Source organism: Ostrea edulis, chromosome 6 (genome assembly GCF_947568905.1).
Source record: "Ostrea edulis chromosome 6, xbOstEdul1.1, whole genome shotgun sequence".
In the NCBI taxonomy this organism is placed as follows: Eukaryota; Metazoa; Mollusca; class Bivalvia; order Ostreida; family Ostreidae; genus Ostrea; species Ostrea edulis.
The window spans coordinates 2,533,530-2,549,872 of NC_079169.1; the positions used below are offsets into that span (position 1 = coordinate 2,533,530).

The 16,343-nt window shown below is 38.2% G+C and overlaps 1 protein-coding gene across 2 annotated transcripts in view; it reads right to left on the reverse strand.

The window, feature by feature from the left end:
* Positions 1-15,762, reverse strand: part of LOC125645775 (cytochrome P450 3A13-like) — a 27,546-nt gene extending 11,784 nt beyond the window's left edge. The window contains exons 1-6 of one of the 2 annotated variants that reach the window (XM_048871593.2): positions 15,696-15,762; positions 15,339-15,528; positions 7,623-7,719; positions 6,697-6,749; positions 4,911-5,007; positions 2,007-2,129 (exon numbers count right to left, since the gene is read on the reverse strand). In XM_048871593.2, coding sequence (XP_048727550.1) covers positions 2,007-2,129; positions 4,911-5,007; positions 6,697-6,749; positions 7,623-7,719; positions 15,339-15,528; positions 15,696-15,747 — 612 coding nt within the window. In that variant the 5' untranslated portion in view covers positions 15,748-15,762. Of the gene's footprint in view, positions 1-2,006; positions 2,130-4,910; positions 5,008-6,696; positions 6,750-7,622; positions 7,720-15,338; positions 15,538-15,695 lie in introns of those variants that run through there. The other variant, XM_048871594.2, reaches the window with a different exon arrangement.
* Between the last annotated feature and the right edge of the window lie 581 nt (positions 15,763-16,343).

The following is a 16,343-nucleotide window of genomic DNA, read 5'->3' on the forward strand; positions in this document are numbered from 1 at the left end:
CATTCGGCAAGAGTATCATACTCTTGTCATAACATTCCGTTCGGAATTTAAATCAATCTTCAGTAATACAGATGTTTTCTATCAACATTTGATTTGACCAGAACCTTACACAGTCTCATCTTCGCTGCCGTAAAATGTTCGCTATTTTCATCGTATAAGTCAAAGTTAAAATAAAACCGTACCAAACATAACTTAGTCATAGAGTAGATATAGACTGGACATTTCATAACATGAAATGATTCATATTTAGAAGAGAAACCGTGAAAATAAAGACGACTAGGTTTAAAGCTGTACATAGACTGTAAACATATCTGGATATATTTATCCTTTCGGAGTGTAATGTTATATATAAAAATACTCAGAAGTTCGGAAAATCCACACAATAGCTTCCAAATACACACATACAGGTGTATTGCCATTAAATTCTTACAACTTTTGAAATTTCATCTACTAAAGGCCCTGTCACATTATGATGTTCTCACCAGCGTTCGAGTAACGTGTTGCGAAACGCAAAGGAACGTCGAGAACGTTAGAAACAAGTTACAAAAAAGCTAGACGAGCGTCGGCAAACGTTTGGGAACGTCGAGGGACGTCAGCAAACGCTGAGGGTGAAAAATATTTTTGGGTGTGCACAAAAATTAACGTCGTTCTATCAAAACGCTACTTACGCGTTAGAGGAACATTAGACGAACGTTGATGGGTGTTACTCGAAAGTTAGGACGTTCCATGGACGCTAGGCGGACGCCGCCCATCAGGGTCGAGTGTTCGGCGCGTGGCAAGCGCTTGCGTAACGCCTGTGTAACGTCCGTCGAACGTCTGTCCAGCGTGTCGCCAACGTTTCGCAGCGTTCGAGAGCATTCACCGAGCGTTCTTAACGCTCATGTAACGCTCTTTCAACGTCTTCCTAACGTCTGTCAGCGTTCTGAATTTTACAGCTTCTGTGTAACGTCCATGTAATGTCCTTGTAACGCGCCTGTAACCTACTGACCACTAGCCAGATATAAAGGGGTTTGCAGAGGCCACCGCCCTGTTGGAACTTCCACAGAGTGAAGACCTCAGAAGAATGACAGACCAAGATAAACACCAGTATGCTGTTGCTGCTCTCATGCATCACAACAATCTCCTGCAGTTGGCATTGGCCGGAGGTTGGTGAAACGTTACAGGAACGCTAGGCAGACGGTGTGGAAACGTCGAGAACGTCGGCTAAACGCAGGGCAAACGTCGAGAACGTTGGCTAGACGCTGGGCAAACATGGAGAACGTTGGCTAGACGCTGGAATAAACAATGAACCGCTAGGCAGACGCTACCCAAACGCTATGAGAACGCTATCAAAGCGCTGAGAACGCTAGGTTCTGCTGCCATTTTCGACCACAAACGTCGCCTGACACTGTGTGAACGTTGGGTGAGCGTTACCCAAGCGTTACAAGAACGTTATAACAACGTTGACCTAGAAATTCAATTTTAGGAATGTCGACGTTTCTCCAATATTTCAAAACGCAACCAAACGTCTAACAGAACGCTATAGTAATCACATGCTATAAACAGTCATTCTTATTTCCTTTCCCTTTAAAAGTTCTGGCAACAGGTGATACATCAGGCTCTTTTCATAGCCCACTGGCACTTAAATAAGTACATATTTACCGTTTAGCTGTTTGTCTCTTATTTTACAAGTTTTATCGTATTTTTACAGCCTTTCTTGCTTTTCATTTCATGTTTACATTTAAATCTCCATCACGTGAATTTCCTATATTCATACGTATATTACGAACTTAATCCTAAATTTAGGATCAGAAAGCAGCAATTTTAAACAATTTACAATAAGCATCAATTTAATTGCATCCAAATCATTTCATAATATGACTAAATATTTAGTCGAAAACATGAATGCTTGATATTAGAAGCTTTTACAAGATTTCTGTAAAAAGCCATTGACAGAGGGGTAGTGCGAGTAGCGCACGGAACTCTGGGTAGAGAATGAAACAGTACATGCATTCTGAAATACTTACACCTGACTTTTGGAGTTTCCCGGGACAAAACAATGGCGCCAATCTTCTGCGGAGGATTTCCCAATGCTCGTCTTTAGTCAAAGCAACAGCCGACTGCAAGGTGCATCCTAAATTCATAATACTCTAAAATAATGAAAACAAAAATGGATTCAGTATGCAAGGAATTCACGTTCCTCTAGAGAAAAGAAACTGTAGAGACACGTCTGATATCCACACTCAGTCTGAGAAATGTATTTACAGCTGAACCATAAATCATTCATTAAAAAATCGCAAATATTACAATGAAAGGTGAAGATAACGAACAGTAATAAATCGCATAACTCCTTTAAGGAACACAAAATAGAGAGTTGGGCAAACACGGACCCCTGGAAAAAACAGAGGTGGGATTAGGTACATATATTGAATTATATATTAAAGACAAATCTTCCGTCCATACAGTTCAGGTTAAGGTGAGCGTGGATATTGCGACTGAGGAACCCTGGTGCACACAGTTAATTTTAGAATTATAATTACCGGACACACTTGACCTTAGAATTATAATTACCGGACACAGTTCACTTCAGAATTATAATTACCGGACATATTTCATAATTACCGGACACATTTCACTTCAGAATTATAATTACCGGACACATTTCACTTTAGAATTATAATTACCGGACACATTTCACTTCAGAATTATAATTACCGGACACATTTCACTTCAGAATTATAATTACCGGCTTGAACGTAGAAAAAAAGGTCTTCAGTTATCTTCCCATAGTTTAACATAAAACTTATATATGTACCTATGCGAATAGTGTTACTTGAATACAAATGCACAATATCCGATATCAAGTGCTGTGTTAATAAATACATACATACATACTGCAATATATTCGTAAAAACGCAGTACATATATAAATTGGATGTAATTGATTGTATATTGTTTAACGTCCCTCTCGAGAATTTTTCACTTATATGGAGACGTCAGCATTGCGAAGGGCTACAAAATTTCCCCCAATGCTCGGCGCTTACGGCCTTTGAGCAGGGGGCAGGGGGTGATCTTTATCGTGACACACCTGCGGTGGCACGGGACCTCGGTTATCGTGGTCTGAAGGACCGCTCCATTTAGTCGCCTCTTACGACAGGCAAGGGGTACTGAGAACCTATTCTAACCTGGAAACTTGATGTGGATGCGGTTCATCGCTACTAAAATATACAGTATACAGAGGTCACTCATTTTGACTTTCTGTAGAACTACATTAGATGAAACCAATTGTTATACCTAAATTACCTATACTCATGAAGTTTCCTAAGAAACTTATTTTTGGGACATTCTGATTGAGACTGCAATCTCTGATAAATGAATTTACTATACTGTATCTATAGAACCTGAAGCTGACTCTGAATGGTACAGGGGTTTCAACACTCTCCTTTAAAGTCAGCATTTCGCAAATTCTGTGGTCGTTACAGTAGGTCTAATGCTGTCTGACATGTTTCATACCAATTGTTAAGCCATTCTTTATACACTGATTTTAACTACGGATTACTCCATTTACCTTATCAAGATATGGGGCTGAGGGAGGGTATATGACAGGCCATCAGGGGGTGCTTACTGCTCCTTGGCACCTGATCCCACCTCTGGTATATCCAGGGGTCCGGGTTTGCTCTACTCTTAATTCTGTATTCTTCTTAGGAATTATGAGATTGTTCGTTATCTTCACTTCTACCACATCTTAAATTACTCCCAGATATCTATAACTTCATTAGGCAATCAAGCTATTTTAATAAGCCCACTAACCTTTGGTCCATCTGATAATTTACTTGTTGGCACTGACGTCCCTTATAAATTTTTTTGTCAACGTCAATCTCGATCCCGGAGTCGAGTTTTAAAAATTTAAGACGTTTAACGTGGGTGGTGACTTTTCCTTCACCGTCACCCGCCATTAGAAGTGAAAGTCATGGGTCTTTCGGATTCGGAGAGGGCGTTCTCAGTTTTAAGAACTTGTGTCCAATTCTTTTGTTGTAAAATCCGGATAATGAAATATGTTCAAATCATTCGACCTTCAAAAGGAGGTCTTATGTCAAACTTGGTGTTTGCACGATATGAAACCCACACTGCTACAGACTTCAGCGCCATGCATAAATAAAAAAAAGTTTTACCACTTCACCTTAAGGTGATGATGTCTAGATATTGGTAATTCTCTTACACAATAAGCGGTCAAGGTAGCTCAGTGGCAGAGCGTTCGTTTCGTAACCGGGAGGTCATGAGTTCAAACCTCACTCGTGCCATGGCCGCGTCAAACCTGAGACGTAAATATAGGTAGAGATTGCGCCTTCGTCAAACGCTCGGCATTTAAGGAGGTACTCTACATCGTCATAATGGCTGACTTCCTTTTAACACATGGATGAAAATATAAATATTAGCAATATTTGTCTATTCATTAAAAAATATCGCCAAGCTGAGTGGATCAGTAGGTTAGCAAGTGGACTGCTGAACTGTAGATCGCGCGTTCGAGTCCAGGGTTTTGGGGTGTTTTTTTTTAAGTTTCCTCAGATTGCTTTCAACTAAAACTGCATTTTTTGACTAAATAAAGTAAATCTGAAAGTTTTCAATTTCAAAATATTGTTGTACATATCCTCTACTTTTCATCAATATCAATTTTCTCTGGTGTAGCATACCTCCTTAAAAGTGAGAATCACAGGTATTTCGAATATTACTTTAAAACGGAGGTCCTGTGTCGCGGCAGGTGTTGACGTGATAAAAAAACACCTCTCTGCTGCGGCCCAGCGCGGTAAGTATAGATCTAAATTTGTGGTACTTTCCCTAAAGCTACTGACGTCTTAATATGAGTGCAAAATTCTTGACGGGACGCGAAACAATAAATTTTACACAATCTGTTCTATTGCACAACAACCTACCACTCTGTTCTTGAAGCAGTTAAACTTCTTAACGCAGACTTGTTGTATAAAGCTAGCATCGCTGGTAAGTAAAACCGGTCTGTGACCCACGTAAACCCTGAAATAGATATCATTTCTGGTACAAACAATTTCAATGAACGTTCGTGACAAGGAATTTTATTCACCACATCATCTAATCATTATCGCAATTCACCTTTGAATTAGAACGCTTTGGCCGATATAGCATTGCGTTGTGTGACGACACAATTTAATCTGTTTGTAATACAATTGCGAAATGCAACAGAAACTCTCATTGGTTCATATGTATAAGTCCGCCCAAATTCCCTTATACGGGAGTAGTCAGCATTTGAAAACATGACGCCCAGATTCTAGATTGAAAAGAAAAAAAAAAACTTCAAAGGAAGAAAGAGAAAAAGTTATATTCTTGTGTTGTTGTCTCATAAATTTAACATAAAAAAAAATCCTAACATATTTTCCTACTATACTTGTGTCCAAACATACCTTCAAATATTTATTAAAGCCCCATACGACCCAAAAACTCGGATCACAGTTTTTGATGATTTCGTTCGTAGACGTATGTTAGGTAGCCAGTCAATTCGAATCCCAGTTCATTTCCATATTGGCACAATAGCGTCTAGATGTGTACTAATACCCCACACATATTCTAGCTAAATTGTTTAAATAATATACCACCCCAGTCCTATTAAATGATAATTATTGAAATAGTTAAACTCACGGCAGTGCGGCTTTCATTAGTCATGAGCGGCCGCGCCGGCCGGTCTCCATCTAATGTCCTTATGTAGCATTTTCGTTCATCTAGAGCTTATTTTACCTTTACAAAAACTAGTACAAAAATGTTTTAATTTCTATTAATTATTCGTGTTGATAATAAATGAAGAGCGAATACATAACTTACAACCGATTTTATGAATAGATACACTGTACCAATAAGCAAGAGTTCAAATTGACCAGCTACCTAACACGGAGCCTACGTCAACAAACGAAACCATTTGAAGCTGCGAGTTTTCGGGTGTTGTGTGGCTTTAATGAATATTTGAAGGTATGTTTGGACGCAAGTATATAGTAGGAAAATATGTTAAGATTTTTTTATATTGAGTTTGTGAGACAGCAACACAAGAATACACCGATTTCAGGCCTCAACCGTCCTCAGCTTTTTGTGACCCGTAAATCGAAGGTTTTTATAAGAGGTGGATCTTTCCAGAGAGCTATGTACATTTCTCCAGTTACACTGAATCCGCTCGGGAAAGTGGGCGGGCTGTAATTGGCCAATGAAAACTCTTGCTGTATTACATCAAATATGTCATTCAAATTGTTCAATCGTCTCATTCAATTGTGTCGTCACACAACGCAATACTATATCGGGTAAAGCGTTCTAATTCAAAGGTGAATTGCGATAAAGCGGGTTACTAACCGAGGGAGCACTCGTAAGACAGACAGCAGCTTATCACTTTTATAAGGTGACACAAATAATACTCAGATTTCAAGCGAGTTTCACTGCTCGTGTAAAATATCATATTTCTAGTTGTCATCAGTGGCCATTGATCGAAATCAGATTTTGTAGGACATTAAACTCATTTTTTGATAGCTCAAATGCCATGATTTATTATTTCACCCACATATTTTGAAAATAAAAAGGGGGAAATGTTTCATTATTGTAGACTGAATAATCGGTATATACATCTGATGACATGCCTCATTAACAAATAACTAGTGAGGATTCAGGTGATTGTAGCGTTAAATTCATGGTCTGTAGATCTGCACTTACCCGACAATTTTTCCATATTTTGACACCAACTCCAAATCTGTTTTTGCGATTCCCTTTAATACAAAGAGAAAACAATTGAAAGCTCAACACGGTCAATATATTAAAGATCTACACGGTCAATATATTAAAGCTCAACACGGTCAATATATTAAAGATCTACACGGTCAATATACTAAAGCTCAACACGGTCAATATACTAAAGCTCAACATGGTCAATATATTAAAGCTCAACACGGTCAATATATTAAAGCTCAACACGGTCAATATATTAAAGCTCAACACCGTCAATATATTAAAGATCTACAAGGTCAATATACTAAAGATCTACACGGTCAATATATTAAAGCTCAACACGGTCAATATATTAAAGCTCAACACGGTCAATATATTAAAGCTCAACACGGTCAATATATTAAAGATCTACACGGTCAATATATTAAAGATCAACACGGTCAATATATTAAAGATCTACATTGTCGTCCATAACTAGGAAGGGATGTGTTTAAAGTTTTCCAGAACGAGCAATATAAATAAAATTTGTGTAAAGTTTATCCAATCCTCTTTACATCAAATAAACAATTACCAGCACAAAAACTGACATACGGATGAATGACCACACACTAAATAGGGGTGGGGGTATTAATACTGAGTTATATAGTATAAATGACCACACACTAAATAGGGGTGGGGGTATTAATACTGAGTTATATAGTATAAATGACCACATACTAAATAGGGGTGGGGGTATTAATACTGAGTTATATAGTATAAACCATCGAAGTCCGCAAATATTTTACAATCCTAGAAGGTCTAAGTTTTCAAATTTTAACATATACTATTCACGAACTCGATGTAAAATAAAACTGAATCTATTAACACATCAAAGAATATGCCGTGTATACCCTTATACACAGTTAGAAATTTACCTTCTCCTTGATCAAAGGAATGATTCCCAAAAACGTGCTGGGTTCTGGACCAGGGATATTAAGTCGCTTAAATACAGTGTGTCTTCTCCTGCTGAAACTGAAAAGCAATTTTAAATAATCTACCTTTATTCCTATCATATATGTTTTCATACCCTTTACTGATAAATTCATAATAAATACCAGGGCAATCTCACTGAAAGTGGCCTAGCATCGCACATCACATTAAAGGGGCATGGACACGATTTGAGCTGAAAATTTTCAAATTTTATTTTACTATTTTTCACTGCTTAACTAATGTATTTCTAATGGTTAACCAAAATTTGAATATCAGTTGTTGAGTGATATGTGAGATATAGCACTCACAATTCTTAGTAGTGAAAACAAGGCTCGTGCCATGTTTTTGTTTACATATAGATTGCTTTATAGAAAATAGCATGTTTAAACCAAAATGAAATGTGCCAAACACTAGAAACTATTTAATTGTGTTCAGAATTAACTTTTAAATTTAAAAAATCTGCTTTAAACGAAACTTTTACTAGTATATTCAACCTATATAAACAGACACATGGCACGAGCCTTGTTTACATAACAGAGAATTGTGAGCTCTATATCTCCCATGTACCTATACAACTGACATTCAACTATTTGAAAACCATTGACTTAGTTAAGCATTCTAAACATTAAAAATGAAAAAATAGAATTTGAAAATTTTCAGCTCAAATTGTGTCCATGTCCCTTAAATGTGATGTGCGATGCTAGGCCACTTTCAGTGAGATTGCCCTGGTATTTATTTTTCTATTTTCTAATTAGTGAAGATGTCTTTCACAAATTCATGTCTTAAATCATGATTTAAAATATGGATCTATTATTTTTTCGTTGGATGGAGGTACAACATGAAAAAGAGACGGAAAACTGCATTATTCCGTGTAATATACCTCCATCCAACGAAAAAAAAAATCTAGTCTTTATCATTTAAACGAAAATATTTAAAGTTTAGAAAATTACTTACACAAAGCAAGACGAATCATGTCGTATTGCTCTTCAGAGAAATATATATAACACTAACATGAGACACCCCCTCACAACATGCATGTCGTAATCTATCTAACACAAGAGGCACCCCCTCACATCATGCATGTCGTAATCTATCTAACACAAGAGGCACCCCCTCACAACATGCGTGTCGTAATCTATCTAACACAAGAGGCACCCCCTCACATCATGCATGTCGTAATCTATCTAACACAAGAGGCACCCCCTCACAACATGCATGTCGTAATCTATCTAATAACAACAAGAGGCACCCCCTCACAACATGCATGTCGTAATCTATCTAATAACAACAAGAGGCACCCCTCACAACATGCATGTCGTAATCTATCTAACACAAGAGGCACCCCCTCACATCATGCATGTCGTAATCTATCTAACACAAGAGGCACCCCCTCACAACATGCGTGTCGTAATCTATCTAACACAAGAGGCACCCCCTCACATCATGCATGTCGTAATCTATCTAACACAAGAGGCACCCCCTCACAACATGCATGTCGTAATCTATCTAATAACAACAAGAGGCACCCCCTCACAACATGCATGTCGTAATCTATCTAATAACAACAAGAGGCACCCCTCACAACATGCATGTCGTAATCTATCTAACACTAACAAGAGACACCCCCTCACATCATGCATGTCGTAATCTATCTAACACAAGAGGCACCCCCTCACAACATGCGTGTCGTAATCTATCTAACACAAGAGGCACCCCCTCACATCATGCATGTCGTAATCTATCTAACACAAGAGGCACCCCCTCACAACATGCATGTCGTAATCTATCTAACACTAACAAGAGACACCCCCTCACATCATGCATGTCGTAATCTATCTAACACAAGAGGCACCCCTCACAACATGCATGTCGTAATCTATCTAACACAAGAGGCACCCCTCACGTCATGCGTGTCGTAATCTATCTAACACAAGAGGCACCCCCTCACATCATGCATGTCGTAATCTATCTAACACAAGAGGCACCCCCTCGCAATATGCGTGTCGTAATCTATCTAACACAAGAGGCACCCCCTCACATCATGCATGTCGTAATCTATCTAACACAAGAGGCACCCCCTCACAATATGCGTGTCGTAATCTATCTAACACAAGAGATACCCCCTCACATCATGCATGTCGTAATCTATCTAATACTAACAAGAGGCACCCCTCACAACATGCATGTCGTAATTTATCTAACACAAGAGGCACCCCCTCACAACATGCGTGTCGTAATCTATCTAACACAAGAGGCACCCCCTCACATCATGCATGTCGTAATCTATCTAACACAAGAGGCACCCCCTCACAACATGCATGTCGTAATCTATCTAATAACAACAAGAGGCACCCCCTCACAACATGCATGTCGTAATCTATCTAATAACAACAAGAGGCACCCCCTCACAACATGCATGTCGTAATCTATCTAATAACAACAAGAGGCACCCCTCACAACATGCATGTCGTAATCTATCTAACACTAACAAGAGACACCCCCTCACATCATGCATGTCGTAATCTATCTAATAACAACAAGAGGCACCCCTCACAACATGCATGTCGTAATCTATCTAACACAAGAGGCACCCCCTCACAACATGCATGTCGTAATCTATCTAATAACAACAAGAGGCACCCCCTCACAACATGCATGTCGTAATCTATCTAATAACAACAAGAGGCACCCCTCACAACATGCATGTCGTAATCTATCTAACACTAACAAGAGACACCCCCTCACATCATGCATGTCGTAATCTATCTAATAACAACAAGAGGCACCCCCTCACATCATGCATGTCGTAATCTATCTAACACAAGAGGCACCCCCTCACAACATGCATGTCGTAATCTATCTAATAACAACAAGAGGCACCCCCTCACAACATGCATGTCGTAATCTATCTAATAACAACAAGAGGCACCCCTCACAACATGCATGTCGTAATCTATCTAACACTAACAAGAGACACCCCCTCACATCATGCATGTCGTAATCTATCTAATAACAACAAGAGGCACCCCTCACAACATACATGTCGTAATCTATCTAACACTAACAAGAGGCACCCCCTTACAACATGCGTGTCGTAATCTATCTAACACAAGAGGCACCCCTCACAACATGCATGTCGTAATCTATCTAACACAAGAGGCACCCCTCACGTCATGCGTGTCGTAATCTATCTAACACAAGAGGCACCCCCTCACATCATGCATGTCGTAATCTATCTAACACAAGAGGCACCCCCTCACAATATGCGTGTCGTAATCTATCTAACACAAGAGGCACCCCCTCACAACATGTATGTCGTAATCTATCTAACACAAGAGGCACCCCCTCACAATATGCGTGTCGTAATCTATCTAATACTAACAAGAGGCACCCCCTCACAACATGTATGTCGTAATATATCTAATACTAACAAGAGGCACCCCCCACAACATGCATGTCGTAATCTGTCTAACACAAGAGGCACCCCTCACAACATGCATGTCGTAATCTATCTAACACAAGAGGCACCCCTCACAACATGCATGTCGTAATCTATCTAACACAAGAGGCACCCCTCACATCATGCATGTCGTAATCTATCTAATAACAACAAGAGACACCCCCTCACATCATGCATGTCGTAATATATCTAATAACAAGAGACACCCCCTCACATCATGCATGTCGTAATCTATCTAACACAAGAGACACCCCCTCACAACATGCATGTCGTAATCTATCTAACACAAGAGGCACCCCTCACAACATGCATGTCGTAATCTATCTAACACAAGAGACACCCCCTCACAACATGCATGTCGTAATCTATCTAACACAAGAGGCACCCCTCACATCATGCATGTCGTAATCTATCTAATAACAACAAGAGACACCCCCTCACATCATGCATGTCGTAATCTATCTAATAACAACAAGAGACACCCCCTCACATCATGCATGTCGTAATCTATCTAACACAAGAGACACCCCCTCACAACATGCATGTCGTAATCTATCTAACACAAGAGGCACCCCTCACAACATGCATGTCGTAATCTATCTAACACAAGAGACACCCCCTCACATCATGCATGTCGTAATCTATCTAACACAAGAGACACCCCCTCACATCATGCATGTCGTAATCTATCTAACACAAGAGACACCCCCTCACAACATGCATGTCGTAATCTATCTAACACAAGAGACACCCCCTCACAACATGCATGTCGTAATCTATCTAACACAAGAGGCACCCCTCACAAGATGCATGTCGTAATCTATCTAACACAAGAGGCACCCCCTCACATCATGCATGTCGTAATCTATCTAACACAAGAGGCACTCCCTCACATCATGCATGTCGTAATCTATCTAATAACAACAAGAGGCACCCCCTCACATCATGCATGTCGTAATCTGTCAAACACTAACAAGAGGTACTCCATCACATCATGCATGACGTAATAAGAACTATAGAGACTCCCATTCTAGTGATTCGTTATATCTAACTTTGAGAACCAGGAGTCAACCAGTATGTTGGTGTGAATAAAATTTACACATTAAAAATGAATTCAAGAAAAATATCATTAAAGAGAACTTTAAAAAACGTTTAACATTTCTTCTCGAAAACCAGTTTCTTTGTATTACGTCCAGAATTTCTCACTCACACAAAATGTCACTAGCAGTTGGTGAAATACCCCTTTAGACCTATGACTGGCGCTCAGGGCCGTAGCAGTGAGAGTACGCCTGCCGTAATAAGGATCCTTCCCCCGAAAGAACCGCGAATACTGATTATTTGGCAAAAAAGCAGCATTGCCTGTTTTAACGCCCAAGTCTTGAATAGGTCAAGATACGACTAGGGGTCAAGTTCACGACCGTGTTTACCAACTCTCTATTTTGTATTGCTTATAGGAGTTATGAGATTGATCACTGTTCGTTATCTCCACCTTTCATCTGTAATTTTAGAATGCAGAAGGAAGCAAGGAAGTTTTTTTTATGGACAAACCCTTTTAGAATTCCATTTCATTGGCCCTTTGACCTCTGATCTTGAAGAACAAACGGCTCCTCCGTTTGGCATGAGGAGTATGTGTACCAAGTTGGACGGTACTAATCCCAATAATTCGGTCTGTATTCTGCCTACAAGGTTTTCCTATTAACTGATACTATGACCTTGACCTCTGACCTTCAAAAAATATAGGCATCTTCCTCTCATCATGATAATCAAATGTATCAAGTTGAAGGATCCTGGAGCTTACGGATCATTTTGCATACAAGGTACGGACAGACAGACGGACGACGCCATACGTCTTTGACGGGTGTATAAAAACCTCTTGAAGTGTTTGTTTATAATTATTTACAATGACTACGTGTTTAGATTGTGCTGTGCTTAAACCACCGGATAAACTAACTAGATTCTTTCTGTTTCGAGTTTGTAGATCTAGTTTGCAAGGCATTATCAGTTGTCTGGAAAAATACGACGGAATCAAGTACGCGTGGGTTAGTAACCATCATTAAGGCCGTTGTTGGGAAATTCTCCTTCACTTTTCAAACCTTTGATATTAATGTTGTCTTTTTTATATTTTGAGTTTTAGACTGTGATTTTGAATAGTTAGTGTTACACAATGTTGCCCCGGAAGATGAGATTTCTTCTTGAGTAGATAGATGCAGTAGGTCTAATGTTTTGCCATTGGATTTACATATGTACCTGTGCACTTCCTGCTACCTGTGTTTGTTTGTGTGGGTTTTTTTTTTTTCTAAGTAAAAAGCTGAACAATTACACCATGCGGTCTTGAATTGCGACATGGGCAATATGGGAAGGATATTTTCAGTTCAAGCCCGGAGTGTTATCCCAAAAAATCTGTAGACGTATTGTTTAAGATTATGTAAGTTATAAAACGTTTCCTAAACTCTCTTGCTCTATTCTTAAGATTACGTGAATGGCATAACAATACCAGTGTTTTGACGAAAGAACTCGGTAAAAAAAAATTCTAAGGCGAATTAATATTTATACAACGCCTCAATATTGACAGATCAATCAACATTGGGAAAGTGCACTCTGGAAAGAAAATATATATCATAAGGAAAACCTCGGTCGTGGGTTCAACTATCTCTCTCTCTCTCTCTCTCTCTCTCTCTCTCTCTCTCTCTCTCTCATTTCCGAATAATTGACACTGCACTTCTTTTATCTTTTACAGGTATTTTTTTCACATTATACGACTACTATGTATGTGGCTGTCAGCAGTTAATCAGAATTCTTCAATTCTGTGATTCAACACACCCACATCGATCTGACAATTCCGGTAAATTGAATTGTAAATGAATGATTAAGCGATGTATTGTCACTGGACTAATATTAATTAATAGATTAATATAATGCATTTCCATTGATAACAATATATGAATATTTAATCATGATTAAAGGGATCATTAAAATTAATGAGAGGGCAGGATGGCCATTGTAAAACAAATAAACCCTAATGATTCATCTGTTTCATCGTCCTCCACGTTCTTATGGAACGCAAAAGTAACCTTCAAAATATGTGAATAAATACTCGTTAGCAGTAAATGTATTCAGGACAATTTTCACCTCACCCAGGAGGGTGCAAGTTGTTTTTCTTTCTAATTTTAGGGGGGACGTTTTTACTTTGTACTCTTTCAAACTCCACACAATAGAGTATTCATTCATTGAAAGGAGCCGTATAGAATTACATGGGCATCTTGTCATCGTATCTAATCCTGTCCCGATTGAGAACCTTAAAAACTGTGTTTAGAAAGGTGGAAAGATTTTGACATTTTCAAATTCCTTGTAAAATGTTATTTTTTCCGATTATGGAGTGGTTTAAAGGTACCATTTCGAAACAGGTGTCCGATCTACCGCTAACATAATACATCAGAAATGATCTTATTTAGTGTAATATTCTATACAAAAATATATCGATGTTTCTATAAAGAGCATATATTTCAGTACCATTTGTACACAAGCCATTTCTATAGGTTCTGAGAGTTTTACGAAAACATTTTCAATGGTCATTTAATCAGGTATTCTAATGTTTTGACCTTATATAAATAATGATGTTCTGATTTAAAACTGTTTAAGATTCCCCCGTGTCGTCCTGCTCGTGTCCCAACAGCTGTCATCTATTCATGTCTTTCACAATAATCTAAATGTAGCATTATCATATTCTGTTCTCAACATTAGAATAATTAATCTCTTGGCTTTTGAAGAATCTTACTGTGTTGTCAGTGCTAACTGAATTGAACTGATTTTTGAAATACACTCATATGATATATACAAGAATACTTTCTGCTTACATTATACTAAAGATATAGTGAACTAGTACAGCGGGTTCCATAAACCATGTACATGTTCAAGAAATATATTTCTGAAAGTCTGGATATATGCACATAAATAATTTAAACTTTTATAATTATGAGCCAAAACAAATATCTTCAGCAATATTATATTACAATGAATACACATGTATTCGAAAATTGCTAGCTCTGAAAATAACGTTCTTGTTGAAAGTGATTTTTTTTTAACTTACATGATAAACGCTACAGTTAAACTGCATATTATTCCGAAGTGAATTTTTTTTTACTTACATGATAAACGCTACGGTTAAACTGCATATTATTCCGAAGTGAATTTGTTTACTTACATGATAAACGCTACGGTTAAACTGCATATTATTCCGACGTGAATTTGTTTACTTACATGATAAACGCTACGGTTAAACTGCATATTATTCCGAGCACCACGAACCAGACCATGCTTCCCCCGTCTGTACCGTACGTCTCCCTCGCCGGGTTTAAACGGGTCATGTGCGATAACAGTTCCGTCTTCCGCGTCTGAAACATTTAAAAATAAATCTGATATATTCTCTTGATCGCCTAGTTAACAGAACATTAATTATTTATATCTAGCGCAGGCGGACAAGTACACAGGATGTCATTGTTTAAACGCATGTGTAATAGACAATGTGTATATTATATTACCATCAAAACAATGCACTCACGATTTGAACTTGAACATTCTCGATTACGTGTCCAAATGGATAAAACTTTCATACACGTTTTGAAATTAATAAGTGAAAAAATATGTAATTTTCTAGCTAAATATCTTCCGGTGTTGTTATTTACGGGGTTTTTTTTAAATGTAAAATGTACCCAAACATTTTAGATATCAAAATAAAAGTCAAGGATTGTGAACACATCACCATGGAGCTGTACGTAAATGAAAGAAATTTAAAATACATCTACCTGGTAGTCTTGCTTGTATGTCCATCCCAATTACCAGCTCCTGATAATTCAGTAATTATACCAGCTCTTGATAATTCAGTAATTACCAGTTCCTGATAATTCAGTAATTACCAGGTCGTGATAATTCAGTAATTACCAGGTCTTGATAATTCAGTAATTACCAGGTCTTGATAATTCAGTAATTACCAGTTCTTGATAATTCAGTAATTACCAGTTCTTGATAATTCAATAATTATCCGGTCTTGATAATTCAGTAATTACCAGGTCGTGATAATTCAGTAGTTACCAGGTCTTGGTAATTAATTTATTACCAGCTCTTGATAATTCAGTAATTATCAGTTCTTGATAATTCAGTAGTTACCAGTTCTTGATAATTCAGTTATTCCAGGTCCTGATAATTCAGT